The 15,904-nt window shown below is 29.3% G+C and overlaps 1 protein-coding gene across 2 annotated transcripts; it reads left to right on the plus strand.

The window, feature by feature from the left end:
• The first annotated feature begins 1,627 nt into the window (after positions 1–1,627).
• On the plus strand, positions 1,628–15,902 carry LOC127287653 (chromosome transmission fidelity protein 18 homolog). 2 transcript variants are annotated; one of them, XM_051314703.1, is made up of 11 exons: positions 1,630–1,848; positions 2,230–2,628; positions 2,711–2,846; positions 2,922–3,117; positions 3,180–3,610; positions 3,691–3,933; positions 4,052–4,392; positions 4,475–4,716; positions 9,947–10,209; positions 10,676–10,949; positions 15,469–15,902. In XM_051314703.1, exons 1-11 carry the CDS (start codon positions 1,761–1,763, stop codon positions 15,667–15,669), a joined length of 2,814 nt encoding a protein of 937 aa, XP_051170660.1. In that variant the 5' UTR covers positions 1,630–1,760; the 3' UTR covers positions 15,670–15,902. The 2 variants fall into 2 exon arrangements, with proteins under 2 accessions (XP_051170661.1, XP_051170660.1); XM_051314704.1 differs by lacking the exon at positions 15,469–15,902 and having other exon boundaries at positions 1,628–1,848; positions 10,689–10,875.
• Positions 15,903–15,904: the final 2 nt, after the last annotated feature.

Consider the following 15,904-nt stretch of genomic DNA (forward strand, 5'->3'; position numbering starts at 1 on the left):
AGCGCGTTATCGGAACCCCGCGTGCTTTTTCCTCTCAGAGATTTGCCCCCCTCCCCACCCCAAAATGATGAAGAAGAAAAAAATAAAATAAAAAATAAAATAAACCACAAACATCGCGGATATCGTGACAAAATCATTCTGACATTCCTATGGCAACCATAATACCGATCAGGTTTCAAGATCTTGCTTTCTGCCACTAGAAAAAAAGAAGAGGCTCACGAAAGGCGGAAGAAGCTAACATTAGATAATTTTTTTTTTTTGTTATGATTGATGAGACGTTCTGTTTGGAAATTGAAACAGGCAAATATTGAAATTTTTTTTTCAATTAATTAATTTTCAGTAAATATATAATATTTTATAATAAAAATTTTATAATTAAAAAAAAATTGTCAATAATTATTATTATTCAAACAAATTTTTTTTTTAAATTATAATTTAAGAATTATTATTTGGTTTGATGATAGGAAATTATATGAGAGTGTGTAAACAATGGATTTTTTTTTATCACACTGCGTTGCATTTTTCTTTCAATAATTAACACTATAATGCAACTTACATTATCATCTTTCACTCCCCTATTTAAAGAGCCTATCATTCAAAAAAGTTTCCTTTTTTTTGTTTTTTCTAAACTACATATAGAATGAAAATTAAATAAATTGTTTTTTAACTATTTCTATTATTTAATTTCAAACATCTTCTATAAAATTATCATATATAAATATATATAAATGTAAAATCATTATCAATTAATGTGACCTTTGACATTCAATTTTATCACATTCAACGTACATTTAGATTATTTTAATTTCTATTTCTTAATAAATGATAAAAATTTTCCAAAATCCGCTATAATTTTTTTTTTTACATACGTTTTCTTCAGTTAATTTTGAAAATTTATATAAAACTTTTTATACTTTTAATAAGATTTATTTTTAAATTAAAAATAACAATTTGTTATTAATTTTTATTAATTATTGTTTATTTAATTTTACAATATTATCGTCAATTATTTATTTACATTCTTATACGATATCGTAAAACATGTTTCGTAGAACATTGAATCAAGTTGAGAGTTATATTTTTCGTACGAGCGGACGTAAATAATTACGTTAATCACATATATAGGGCAATTCTCAACTCGTTGGATTAACATCTTCAAAATGTTATTCCAAAAATAAAACGAGAAATTTTTTTTTTTTCTAAACAACTATATTCTTTTATTTTAATAAAAATTTATTATTAAAACTAATAATACTACGTAATTATATTATTAGATTGCCAAGAATTAATTATATATATGTAAATAAAAAAAAACCGAAAATCTTAATTATTAATTTTAACCATTTATTTTAATAAATTACAGCAATAATTAATTTTCATAAAATTATAAATTAATTAATCTTAATAATCGATTAGTAATTAAAACAAAATAAAATACAGATTCTCGAAATTAGAAGAGAAATTTATTTTTCTATTTTTAAAAGATTCAAAATTTTAATTAATGTGAAATTATATATATTTTAATATAAATCTATTTCATAATTTCCCGCCTTTTAATGCAGAAGATTTCCCGCGCATTAAGGCGGGGGATCACCTAAAGCCCAGTTCATAGACAAAAAAAAATGTTTAGCGGGTTGCTGTCTGCTATTCCTATGCGGCAAATCGATCTGTCAAACTGGTTCAAACAATTTTTTATTTTTTTGTAATATTTACAGTTGTTTTTATTTTTTTTTCGAAAAATATTTTAGACATCTATCAAGATGGACGAATTTCCTGATCCAGATGAAGAATTTGATTTAGCACACGAAGATGATTTTGAATTATTAAGAGAATTAGAAGAATTTGGAGGTTAGTTGTTGTTTTATTTAAAAAAAAAAATAATAATAATAATAATTCATAGTTAAATTATTAATAATTATTTTTCAATGTATTATTAAATAAAAATATTAAATTCTTGAAGAAAAATATCTCATTCATGTGTCTTACAACATAACCTCGAATTTGATGATAAATTTTTGAAAAATTTTATATAAAAACAACCCACACAGTACTTAAATTTTTTATCAATATTCTCAACATTGCCTTAATATTCTAAAATTGCAGAAATAATTTCATTATGGTGACAATAATAAATGAAATTTTATGTGCAGTGGGGGAAATTTTTTAAAAATATTTTTATTCGTTTATTAATTGTAAATTTAAAAATTAATACAAAAATCTTATTTTTAGAACCTCCAGTTAAAAAAATATCAAATAAGCCTTCTGAACAACCAAAGACATTAGTTACATCAACACAAATTCATCATCAACAATCATCAAAAAATGTGTCTGAAATTCAAAAAAACACTTCTAATTTACCAATGGCAAATGGTTTATCTCAAAATAATTCTCAACTTTTCGACTCAATTCCATTTAGTGAATTTACACAAGAAACACAAACGAATCACAAACAGGATTTATCCAAAAAAATAAATAATGTTTCTGACTCTAGAGCTCTTGAGAGTAGATGTCGTAGTGAAATTAAAAAAATGGACAAGAAACAAAAGCGAACAGTTGATGAATTATTAGAAGACGTTAGCGCTCTTCTTAGTGGTGAAAATCTGGAAAATTCCTATTTATTTGAACCAGGTATGTTGGATTCTTATAAAGAAATTTCCAATAGAGAATAAAATCTTATTGTACCTGAATAATGATAAATTTTTTCTTTTAGAACTAATTGAACAAGAAAATAAGAGACCTCGTTGGACCGATTATGAAGAAGTAAGAAAATTAATTTTACAAGAGAGGAAATTATATAACTCTCGTGATACAACTGGATTGTCAAATAATAATCGTCCTGCTCAACGGTAATGTTAATCTAAAAAAAATAATTTTAATAACAATTTTCCAAATGATTTAATAAATTCTCATTATTCTTTTAGTTTGAGTCCTAAGAAAGGTACAATATCAACAACAATTCCACCATGGAATTTTGTAAAAATTACACGAAATAAAGATGGTAAATCTTTATATGTGAAAGTTAAAAAAGATGAAAAACAAAGTGTTTCTAAAACTCGTCTGACATCAAATTTACTTTCCGTTTCTTATAATCAATTGGCAGCTGAAGCATCAGAAATTGTAAGAATTAAATTTTCTATTATATATTTGAATTATTTCTAATATTATTTTTTTTTAAACAGATAGCTAAGAACATCGAACGTGCGAGTCTTCATCAACAAATACAAATTGATGATGAAATTATTGATGATGCATTGTGGGTTGATAAATATAAACCAAAAAAATATATGGAACTACTTTCAGATGAAGATATCAATAGAAGATTTCTTCATTGGTTAAAACTTTGGGATAAAATTGTTTTTAATCGAGAGCCAAAAAAAATTAAAAAACCTATACATCACGATATGAATAAGAAATTTGGTAGAAAAAATTTTAATAATCAAGAAATTGTTGAGGAATTTGATAGTAAAGGTTATCCTTTTTATCGAATTGTTTTACTTAGTGGACCACCAGGTTTGGGAAAAACAACATTAGCCCATATATCAGCAAAACATGCTGGATACAATGTTATTGAAATGAACGCGAGCAATGACAGAGAACCAAGTGCTTTTAGGTAAAAAAAAAATTTTGTTTTTATTGCAAAAGAAAATAGAAGCAAAAAAAGTTTTTTTTTTTTAATCTTTCCTTTTATAGAGAAGCTCTTCTTTCGTCAACACAAATGCAAGCTGTAATTGGTGCTAATCCGCGACCAAATTGTCTTATTTTAGATGAAATTGATGGAGCACCAAGTGCATCAATTGATCTTCTTATTAAATTCATTCAAGGGAAATTAGTGCAAAAAGGAAAGAAAAGCAAGCAGACAATTGAAAAAATGAAACTTGGTTGCCAGCGACCAGTTATATGTATTTGTAATGATTTATACGCTCCTGCATTAAGGTAATTACTATTCTTTTTTTGATAGAAAAATAAAACTCAAAAACTGTTAAATCCCAAAATTAAAATCATTCAGATAAATTCGTTTTTTATAGCATTAGTCTTAATTCTTTTTTTTCAGACAATTGAAAGCAATGGCATTAGTTATTCCCGTTCCAGCAATTGAGCCAAAAAGATTGGCGGATAGATTAATGGAAATATCACGAAAGGAACATTTAAAAGTTGAATATACTCATTTAATTAAATTATCTGAGAGATCAGGTTGCGATATTCGAACATGTCTTGGTGCTTTACAATACATGCGAGGTTCAAATATTAAAGAAAATTTAAGTCTTGGACTTAAAGACACGCGAAAGGGACTTTTTGATTCATGGAAAACTTTACTTCAAGTGCCAAGTACTCAAAAAGGTTTTCTCACACCAAAAGAAAGAATAGGACTCGTTTTAAAAACAGTGACTCAAGGTATATTGAATTAAAAATTTTTTGATACAATTTTTTATTGAGGCATTTAAATTTTCTACTTTTTATGATTGGTGCATTTAAGGTGACAGCGAACGCTTATGTCAAGGAATTTTTCATAATTATCCAATGATTTGTAAGGAAAAATTGGAACCTGTAGCAAGATCTTTAGAGTGGTTTGAATTTTTTGATGAAGTTACAAAAATGATTTCTGCCCGACAAATTTGGACTGTGATGCCATATACAAATTATGCTTTTGTCATTTGGCATTTTGATTTAGCCAATCAACAAAATTCAAAACTCTCATATCCAACGACAGTAAATGAGGTGAGTATTTTCATTAACGGTTAATTAGGAAAATATTTAAATTTTAATTTACTATGTTAGGCTATTAAACCTCATCGATATAATTATTTTCTGAATTATCATGAGCTCCAACCATTGAGTTCTAATGGGATCTAATAGATGTCGCATTGCCGGTAAAGTCAAAAATTATATCTTAATTTAAAATTAAATTTAATTATAAAATAGTTGTTTGAAATTTAAAGTTTTCTTTACAAAAAAAAATTCAAAAATGAAATACAACGAAAGGAATGCACAAAAATCAATTAATTAAATCAAAGTTACAAAGGGAAGACTCGAATAAATTGTTTGTTGGGCGCCAGTCCTTTCTTGGGATAAAAATAAATAAATAATTAAGGGGGCAGAAGAATTAAATTGATTAAATAGATTAAATGAATTTTTCCTTAATCGTTGAATTAGTCTAGAAAATACACAAGGCCACCAGGCAAACTATTTTAGAGACTGTTAAATTCGACAATTAAATCAAAATTATTCTTGATTGTCAAATTAGTCTGAAGAGTAGACACGGTCACCAGGTTTTTACTCAAAGACTGTCAAATTCAATAATCAAGGGAAACTCAAAGCAAAGAAATGATTCAAAATTCAAATTAAATTAGTCTTCCTTTTACTCGGCCTGCCGCAGTCCCAATTCTTGGTAAAATAAAATTTTACCAGAGAATTCCAAGATTAATAAAATCAAAATGGTTGTTGGCAACGAATTTCCAATAGAGATTTCCAAACAATTCCTTGTTCTTATTAAATTAATTTCCTTCTTTATTAATTACATTATATTTCTTTTTTAAAATGATTTATTATATATTTTCTCCAATTATTATATTTAGATTCCAAAATTAAATAAAATTAAATGATAGAAATAAAAAGCGTCTATCTTATACGAAATCACATTAAAGAATGAATAAAGAAGACGTTTTTTGTTTCCTCCTAGGAGATTTTTCGTTGCCAACCAAAAAAAAATGAATATCTAAAAAGAAAAAATAAAAAGATCGGGACAAAAAAATTAATTCGACGATCGGTAAAAAAGTTTTCTCATGAAAACTGATTGGTTCACATTAAAAAGGTGCAAAAATTCAAATTTGATAAAAACAAATCTTCATAAAATTAATTTTGTTTTCTTGAATAAAATAATATTACTTCTTCTTGATTAACGATTTTAATACGTTAATCCGACGAAAGATGGTAAATCATTAATTCTTCTCCAATTTAAATATTAATGAATTCGGAATTAATATTGAAATTTACAAAGATAATGCAACACTCAAGTAAAAATTTTCAAACTTCAAATTGACATAAATCCAAAACATCAAATATATCATATGGGCTTTAGCTAATCCGCAGCAATAGAAGTTTTAAATGGTAATTTAAAAATATAAAAAAGCTTTCCAAAAATCATGTGTTTCGCCAGGAAACGAAGTCAATGATATTCTCAGGGTGATATTTGCATAAAACGTGAAAATACTTGACATCTCTTAATTATCCAATTAATAGGTACATCGGAAGTGAATATTCAAGAATCCAAATTTAATAATAAAATATATCCAAATTTTCGATAATAAACTTCAAAAATATCCAATTATTGTTGACATCAAAATTGAGGTTACGTTGACCAATATCCAATATAATCAATTTTTCTCAAAGTTTTCTTAAATCTTGATATTTTTCTTAATTTCTTGTTTCAGTTGAATGTTGGCTCGAAAATACATAAATAACAAGGGATTACAGATATTAATTCTTAATATTAAATTATTATTAAATAAAATTTTTCCACTTCTCGAATCTATAATGTGATTACGTCTCGTAAATTTTTGATATTGAAATAACTTTTTCGCGAATAATAAACAAAGTGATTTAATATATTGAAAAATAAATAAACCTTTGTGATTTGTAAAATTGTAAATTTCACAACGTCACAATATAAAACAAAACAATTTTTTGCTTGTTTCTAATTTTTAAGAAATTCCACTTTTTTAGACTCGATATAAAACAAAACATTTTTTTGCCTGTTTTTTAATTGTTAAGAAATTCCACTTTTTTAGACTCGATATAAAACAAAACATTTTTTATCTGTTTTTTAATTGTTAAGAAATTCTTCTTTTTTAGACTCGATATAAAACAAAACATTTTTTGCCTGTTTCTAATTTTTAAGAAATTCCACTTTTTTAGACTCGATATAAAACAAAACTTTTTTTTGCCTGTTTTTTAATTGTTAAGAAATTCTTCTTTTTTAGACTCGATATAAATCAAAACATTTTTTCCCTGTTTCTAATTTTACCGCTCCTTTGCTATCTTGTATTCACCAAATGCATACTGATAAATTAGAGTACTTAATGTTATAGTTAGATCCCAAGATTGCTGAAATCTGTGAATTTGATTCTACGACCTACAGACCTTTCTTGCCACACTTTAAATCCATAGATCCATATTTCAGTAATTGTTAGATCCAAATTTTTCAAGATAATTTTGTTCAATGATTTAAACAAAAAAATGATAGATTTAGGGATTTAATAACTATTGGTGTAGAGAAGGATTGGAAAAAAAATGATATAGATTGCTAATGTCATCGTTGAACCTTTTCTCCATTTTCGAGTGACATTATATAAACCTTTATCAGACAACATAAGCGAGAGTGGAGAGGCAGTACGCTAAATAATCATAACTCACAGAGACATTTGTAACCCCAGAGTCTCGCACGTATTTATCGCTGTTGTTGGACGGTTTGTTGCTGCAATAACGGTAATGGGCTTCCTCCCACGCAGTGGAGGCGCATCATCCCCCTTTTCCTCCTCTGGCTAACTTCTGCCAGGCGATTTATCCTTGGGTAATTAGCAAGGGTAATAATTAATGTGGCCGCGCATTGTGCTAATTATCAGTGGGAGAACCTTTTAAGAAATGAAAGAACATTCGAAATAAAACAAAGCCGAGTTGAGTTTAACCGAGAGGAGAGGAGAGGCTCGACTACTGTTTGCGATGCGCTTGCCGTATCACAGATACATACGATTGCACCCAACTAATACTTATGAATACGTACAGGTGGTATGGGAGAATGTATAAACTTGTATATATACATAAAGAGAGAGAGAGAGACGACAGCCAGCGAAGCCAAGCAGCAATCCATCAGGGTGCTTTTGTCGCCCTAATGAGAGCTTGCATTATTCAGCTTAGAGAACTCCCTCCCTTCGTTTCCGCTACGGCACTGCCAACCTCCTCTTTTTCTCAAGCAATTTAAGAGTTGTTTCACTCTTAACGTCCCTTGGACGTCTGATTTCACGAAACACTAAACGCTTTTTCATTAGAGATTTTTCAATGGCCGCTTGGTTACTTGCTCTGCTCTCTTACTCTCTTGCTGTTTCTTCTTTTAGCTCGATTATAATGCAAACCCTTTTTAGATTATATACTCTCAGCAACCTCAAAAATTTCTCCAGTCCGGATTTTTATTAGGGAACCAAAATTGTGAGTATTATTTATCTCCCTTTCAGCAATATTATAATTTATGTACTTAATTGTCTAAGTTTGAAAATTCTATTAATAATTTTCTGATATCAGACCTATTCGTTGAACCAGAGTCTAAGAATTAGACAAACTGAACTTATATTATTTTTGGTTGTTGGACCTCAGGATAACAGCAAGTGCCGGAGTTTGAATTGTTCAAAATTTATTTAATTCTCGCACAAAAAGTAGATTATTAGGTCCCTTAATGTTCATTTTATATATGAATGATATTAAGCAAATATTCAGGCACTCCTCGTTCTTACTTTACGCTGACGACCTCAAGTGTTATAAAGTGATTCATTCGTCTACCTTTCAAAAAGATATTTTGAAGTTACAAAAAGACTTAAAAAGACTCCAAAAATGGTGTGTTAAAAATCATTTAAGTATAAACATTAAAAAGAGTTTTGTTGTAACCTTTTCGAAAGGTAGTGTAAATTTATATTTAAACAACTACACTATTGATGGTCATATTTTGGAGAGAGTAGAGAGGGTGCGTGATTTGGGTGTTGTATTTAATAGTAATTTAGTATTTAATGATCATATTACTGAGACTGTTTCAGAAGCCTCTAAAGTCTTGGGTTTAATAATGAGATGTGCCTCTGTTTTTCATAACATGTTAACCATCAGGACTTTGTACTTGACGCTTGTCAGAACAATTATAGAATATGCATGTATCATTTGGGCACCTTTCTACGTCTTCCATATAATCAGAATTGAACGTGTTCAGAACAAATTTCTTAGATTTGCTGCGAGATTACTCAATATCCCCTTTGACTTGTATACACATGATTACAGGGAACTTAGATTGGTATTAAATATACCATTGTTAAATTCACGGTTCTACTTTGCAGATATGGCTTTTTTGTATAGACTTATGAATGGAGCTATCTTTTGTCCTTCACTTCTCTCTATGATAAATTTATCAGTGCCCAGAATGTTTTCTAGGCGATATACATTGTTTTCGGTGGCATTTCACAGAACTAATTATGGTAATAACTCATTGATTGCTAGACTCAGCAGAGAGGCAAACATGATTTCAAACGACATTAATTTCTTTGATAATAATGTCACACGATTCACATCATCATTACGTAATATCTTGCTAAACGAAAACTAAAATATCTTTTCTTAAGTGGCTACCTAGATTTAGTAAAATATAGTATTGTAATTAATATTAATACAAAGTGACTAATTATCTCTTCTTTTAAACAAAAAATCGTGACATTTCTGATTTATTTTGCCCCTCTTTTAGAATTCAATGAATGAGACTTTAAGAAACTATCAGAGATGAAAAACTGTACAAAAAAAAAACCCCCATTAAATAGCCTCAAGTTTTCGATTTCAAGAGCAAACATCGTTGCTGAAGATGTTATATAAATGGACCTTTCCACTGTGACACTAAACGGCCACTTTCGCGGGAACATATATTACGTTCATACTGTGTAAAGCTCATTTTCCCTGAGATAATTTGTACCTTGATACAAAAAACCTGGGTTTTTGTCATGGAAATGGGTTTCATACAAATTCTTTTCAAACTTTTCTCTTTCTATATATTTTTTTTTTACATCGTGTTGGTATAAGTCGATAAGACTTGGCGAAACGACTTATATTTTCAGTGTATACTCTTTCTCACACATCTTTCTTTTTTTTTTTTTAACAAAAAAATTTTCTTTTACATAAAAAATTTCGTATTTTTTTGTTATTTTAGATGAATCAAAAATTGATGAGAAATAAAACAATTTTAACAATGTCACAAAAATCATGCGGAATCGATAAATTAACATTGACTCTCGATATTGCACCATTGTTACCTGAGCTTTTAACACCGCGCTTGAGATCAGTTTCTGCTCATCTTTATTCGTGGAAGGAAAAAGCAGAGTTGATGCATTTAGTGAACGTCATGTTGGATTATGGACTTACTCTCATTCAAGAGAAGAAACCAGAAGGAGGATTTGAATATAATCTCGAACCGTAAGTTTTTGAAATTTATTTTAACCGGAAATTACCGAGTCATTTATCTTTCAAATTCTTTTATTATTAAAAAAAAAAAAAAAAAAAAAAAAAAAAAAAAAAAAAAAAAAAATATGTATATATATGAAATGAATTTTCTTAAAAGAGTATAAATCCTCTTTTAAAGTAAAATAAATCCTTCTCAAGTTATATAAATCTCTTTGAAAATATAATAATCTTTTTTCGAATAATAAAATCTTTTTGAAATAATATTTCTATATAAAATGATATGAAATAATAAATTTTTTGCTATATAATAATCTATTTCTGATAAAATAAGTATTTTTTTGAAAAAGCTTCAAAAGTTTTTCGTAATGGAAAATTTGGAATATTTATTTCATTACAAAGAAAGTTGATATATTTTTTTGTATTTTTATATTATTTTTAAATTATTTTCATTAGTACTTTAATTATACTATTATTTTAGTGATCTTTTGCAGATTGGCATTTTTCCCGATTGTAAATTTAGACGTGGTCTTTCTTATGCTGTGAAACAAATTGTTATTCAGGAATTAGAAGTTGAACGTGTAAAACGTGCGGCTGCTTTACTTAATACTTCAAGTAATAAACAAGTAGTTGAAAAACAAATGGAAGTGCAAAATTTGGAGACATCTAATGAAAAGGAAGGTGAATCGACAAGTGCAATACCAAATCATATGAAGCAGACACTTGAGTCAGTTGCAGTAAAATCTACTAAAGGGGTAAGATTTTATTGTTTACGATTAAAAAAAATTTATTTAAATTCCAAAGCGAAGCCTTATGACAATAGGAACACGGAATAATGCTTCGTCAATTATTTGTAAGAATTTTAATTCATTGTCATGCAAAATCTTGGCCACAATCAACGGAAGCAATTTTTTTTTTAAAACTTGTGTTTTACAAAAAACAAGAAAAATCGGAGACGAAAGAAGAATTCCAAGATTGTATAGCGCTGGCGCGAAAAAGGTTTCTCAAGCAAGAAGGTGAATTTTAGGGCGAAATAGAGTAAGAGTGGGGCATTCGAAAGGCGGACGAGCCGCTACATCCGCAAAGCTATTATAACCGCTCGAGCGAATCTCTATTAAAACGTGTTTACACTGGCTTAGGGGTTGACTCAAGCAACCCCACCCTAGTACCAGTTCAGCCAACTCCGAACGTCGCGCCACCCCTGTATGCTTGTACCTTCCAGTATATATACATACTGGAGTAATGCCTATCTAATTGTCGCGTGTATGAATAGTGAATCCCAGAGTACTTGGGGCTATGAGAGCCCCGATCCAAGCTAACACAAGGGGAGAGCCATATGAGCTAATCTATATTATGATGGCTCGACCTCCAGGGTGATTCTCCATACTATGCGGCGTCGAGTGATGTATGCGTGTGACTCTTCTTCATATACAACTAAGTGAAATATACATATATATATATATATATATGTCGCTTGTGTAAACCAGGGTGTGTTATTGCCTGATGTTCGTGCGAGGGTTCATCTTCTGAATGTAGTTATCGTACCCGCGTTAACGAAGAAAACGATCCTGAGCTTTGACACTCTTTTTTTCCATTAGTTCGATCAATTTGCTTCTTATTGGGAAATATAATCTAATCAACAAACCAAATGTTTAAGGTTCTTTCGTTGATGAAAATAACAGTTTTTGTTATACTGCTAGATTTCTATAATCTTACTTTTTTATTGGAAATTTTAAGTACTTCACAGTTTTCTTGGGTGTATCAAATTGATACAAGAATTAAGATCAACTCATGCAACGTTTTGATTCGATATAAGGTATCAAATTGATTCAAATATTTGAATCATTTTCAAGAAATGATCCAGAATATGGGATCATTTTTTGATACCTGAATTGGTATCAATCATAATCGACATATATGACATTTGTAAACATACAGGGTTGGGAAACAAGAGCCCAAAATATATTCGTCCAAAGCGAATTTCAATCCTACCCAACTCTGCTTTGGACGAATATATTTTGGGCTTTTGTTTCCCAACCCTGTTTCTTTACAAATGTCATATATGTCGATTATGATATTGTGTAATAGGAAATTATTAATTGCATTAAATGACAACGCATTAGAAATATTTATCAACTGTGCATTACTTAAATTTTGTTCATTTATAATAAATAAATTATTGATAATTATTTGAACTACAAAAATAATTAAAAATTTTCAAGTGTTGTGATTGTGATCTTAACTTAAATCTTATGTGATAAACATTAATAAAGGTTAGTGTATTTCATTTTATTTCGAAATAAATTTTTTATTTATTTAATTCAGGTATCAAAAAATGATCCCATATTCTGGATCATTTCTTGAAAATGATTCAAATATTTGGATCAATTTGATACCTTATATCGAATCAAAACGTTGCATTCCAAAATGATACCATCAAGTTTTCTAATTAGAAAGGTTTCTGTTTTGACTAGTTCAGTCATATAACCTCTTTAATGAGTTAGAGAAGGACAAACAATATGTCTATCCTTCGCTAACTCATTCTTCCGGTTGCGTTTGCGATTCCGGTTACGTTTCTATTCTGCTCAGGCCTTAATGGAATTAGTATGGAGAATAGATTACAGGAGACCAATGTAGTGTATACAAAAATGGGGACAATGAGATTTATATTAAATGAGATATAGGTTAAATGAAATTTAGGTCAAGATAATTTTAGATTATATGAGATTTAGAATATATGTGAGTTTTAGATTAAATGAGAATTATGTGAAGTGAAATTTAGATATATAATAAGATTTACATTAAACTATAGTTTTAGTGTAAATGTAATTTAGCCATGGAGTAGTATAAGGAAACCGAACGATGTACATTGAAAGTGGATCAAATTTTGGTAACCGCTTAGTGTCATGAAAATACGTAATGGAACACAAGCGCTCTCGTGGGAAGTATATGTAAACAGTGGGAAAAATTAGAAGTACGTTGAACATAACCTAAAAAGACATTGCTCGTTATTTTTAAAACTTTTACAATGGCTGACTGTCCAGCTGAGTTTAACACAATCAGTGGCGCTAGTGTTCCATTACGTATTTTCATCACACTAAGCGGTTACCAAAATTTGGTCCACTTTCAATGTACGTCGTTCGGTCTCCTTATACTACTCCATGGATTTAGTTAAAGTGAGTTTTAGATTAAATCAAATATAAGTTAAATGAGATTTAGATTAAATGAAAATAATGTCAAATGTGTTTTAGATCAAATGTGAATTAGATATGTTAGTTTTAGATTCCATGAGAATTATGTCATATGAGATTTGGGGAAAACTCGCATGCATCTCCAACTAAAAGAGTTCGTTTTCACCGTGTGGTAAAATTTAATCCTCCAAGAGGTTAAAGGCAGTAGATATATTCTGCGTCTGCGCAAAATATTTGTATACAGCTTCTGCGCAGACGCAGAATATATCTATACTGCTTTTAACCTGTCGAAGGATTGAATTTATACTCTCTAAATCTGAATTAGTAAAAATATTTACTAATTTGAATTAGTGACTCACTTTTTGCTTCTGAATTAGTTAAATTTTACTAATTGTTAGTAAAAGTTACTAATAATTAGTAAAATTTTACTAATTCAGAAGCAAAAAGTGAGTCACTAATTCAAATTAGTAAACATTTTTACTAATTCAGATTTAGAGAGTACACGACCTCTTAGGAAAGAATAATCAAACAATTGCTCAATGAGTCAAATGTAAACTTAAATTGACATTGTTTTTGCAAATGCAGAGAATTTTTTTAATAAATCAAAGAACTATTTTCAAAAAGGCTAATAAAGAAGAACTGAATTTGTTCTAGATATTTTTCCTGATTAAAATATGTTTTTTTTTTTGGTTTTTGATATTATCTTATTATTATGAAGAAAAAAAAATGAAAAGCTCGCTTTTTGAAAAGGGATGTTCCTTTCGTTTAAAGTAGGTCACTGGTCCTCTTTTATGCAGCTTGTTTACCCGGGTTTGTGTATACAAACCGCCAAACTAAGCAGGTTCTTAGCTTTTGCTTCAGTTAAATGAGCTTAAAGTAGGTCGTTACTGGTTTATTATTTTATCTTTCTTATAAGCTCAAGTAAAATTCTTCTTTGTTCCACTGAAAATGTATTTTATACAAAAAAATTTAAATATTCATTAAAAATAAAATAATAGTAAAAAAAATAATAATAATGATCAATGAAAGAAAATTCAGAGGGGGATTTTAAACAATTGTTCCTGAAAAAAAAAATTCGTTGGTAAAGCGTCGTAAGCTCTGTTAATTTGTTATACGAAGGAAATGGAGAATGGACGAAGCACTTATAGAAAAAGCGGACAATAAGACCGGCAGCTTTCTGTCTTCTCCTTCTTAGATACTTCCGGTTGATGAAAGCGGGCAGTTCCCGTCTGTAGATATAAACGTCCTAATAGTGGCTACATTAGAGGGTCCTTGATAATATATATACGTTCAAGTCGGATATAGATGGCACGTGTCCATATAGACATTGAATCGTTTGTGATCATGGTGTGCGAATCTGGTAAGGAATACAACAGTTAAGTCGAGTGTATATATATTTGGGGGCAAACATAATCGTACGGGCGTCCCATGTGTACAAAAGGGGAATTTATTCAAGTGGATGGTGGTATTTTCGAAGCGTCGGGACGCCGGACGTTGCAATCTGGACGACCCGCCCACCTTTTTTTTTCATTTTATCTCATTTTTTTCAAATTGTCATCATCATTGTCTCTAAAATGATGATAATGCACATCTCTAAACTTGCAAAATCATAATTACAGTAAAAAAAAAAACCAAATTTTTGTTGAGGGGGAAAATTATTAGAAATTTTATTACTATTTATTTTAATGTAGGAGATTTGTTTTTCGTTTTCTTGATATCTGTAGGCATATTATATAATAAATCTTGGACGAAGATACGATTGGAGAATAATAGAGGATAAAAGAGGAAGTGAAGAAAGGGGCACACAAGTGCGCTGTATAGACACACATTTGGAGCCTCAACCGGAGGCGCCATTACGTCCAAGCCATCCTTTGGCCCTTCACTTACCCCTAACGATGTTCCCGACAAATAAAAGTTGATTTTTCCCTCTCGTTCTCATTCCATTACTCTCAAATACCTCCCTCGTTTTTTTTTGTTCACTTTATTTCCTCTCGCAGAAAGTCCTTTCTTTTTTTTTGACAAAAATGATTTCTTTTTAAAAAGCCTAAGTCTCATCAATAAAAATTGCTATTTCTTTTGGCAGAGCTATCGAGACTTCTTTAAACAATTCAAAGACGCAGGTCAAGCAAAAATTGACAAACATGTAAATCCAATGGAATCATCTGTTGAGGAAAATACTCCTATTAGCAAAACTCAACTGTTCAAAAAAGACGTTACATACAAATTCAAAGAAGGATACACCAATGCTGTACGTCGTACAATCAAAATGGAAGATCTTCTATGAGTAAATTTACCATTTATAGGTTTTGTATATATTTGAACTTTTTTTTTTAGTATTTAAAGAATAGATTTTTAATTTACAATACTTTATATTCTTTCTTACTACTTTTTTTTAATACTACTCCTAAAACTAGGAGTTAAGGTTTTTTTTATTCGAATTTTTCACTGCCTTATGTGCCAGAAAAAAAAAATTGGGATGATAAAACTACGAAAGAATAAATATGAATTTTATTTTTACA

Source organism: Leptopilina boulardi, unplaced genomic scaffold (genome assembly GCF_019393585.1).
Source record: "Leptopilina boulardi isolate dan_hultmark-lab unplaced genomic scaffold, ZJU_Lbou_2.1 LbouV2_372, whole genome shotgun sequence".
Classification (NCBI taxonomy): Eukaryota; Metazoa; Arthropoda; class Insecta; order Hymenoptera; family Figitidae; genus Leptopilina; species Leptopilina boulardi.

Excerpts from the sequence above, each read along its gene's own strand:
- LOC127287653 (XM_051314703.1), top strand. The coding sequence starts at position 1,761 with ATGGACGAATTTCCTGATCCAGATGAAGAATTTGATTTAGCACACGAA. Across the intron at positions 3,934-4,051 it reads TTATACGCTCCTGCATTAAG|ACAATTGAAAGCAATGGCAT; the intron begins GTAATTACTATT and ends CTTTTTTTTCAG. Across the intron at positions 10,950-15,468 it reads CAGTAAAATCTACTAAAGGG|AGCTATCGAGACTTCTTTAA; the intron begins GTAAGATTTTAT and ends TTCTTTTGGCAG.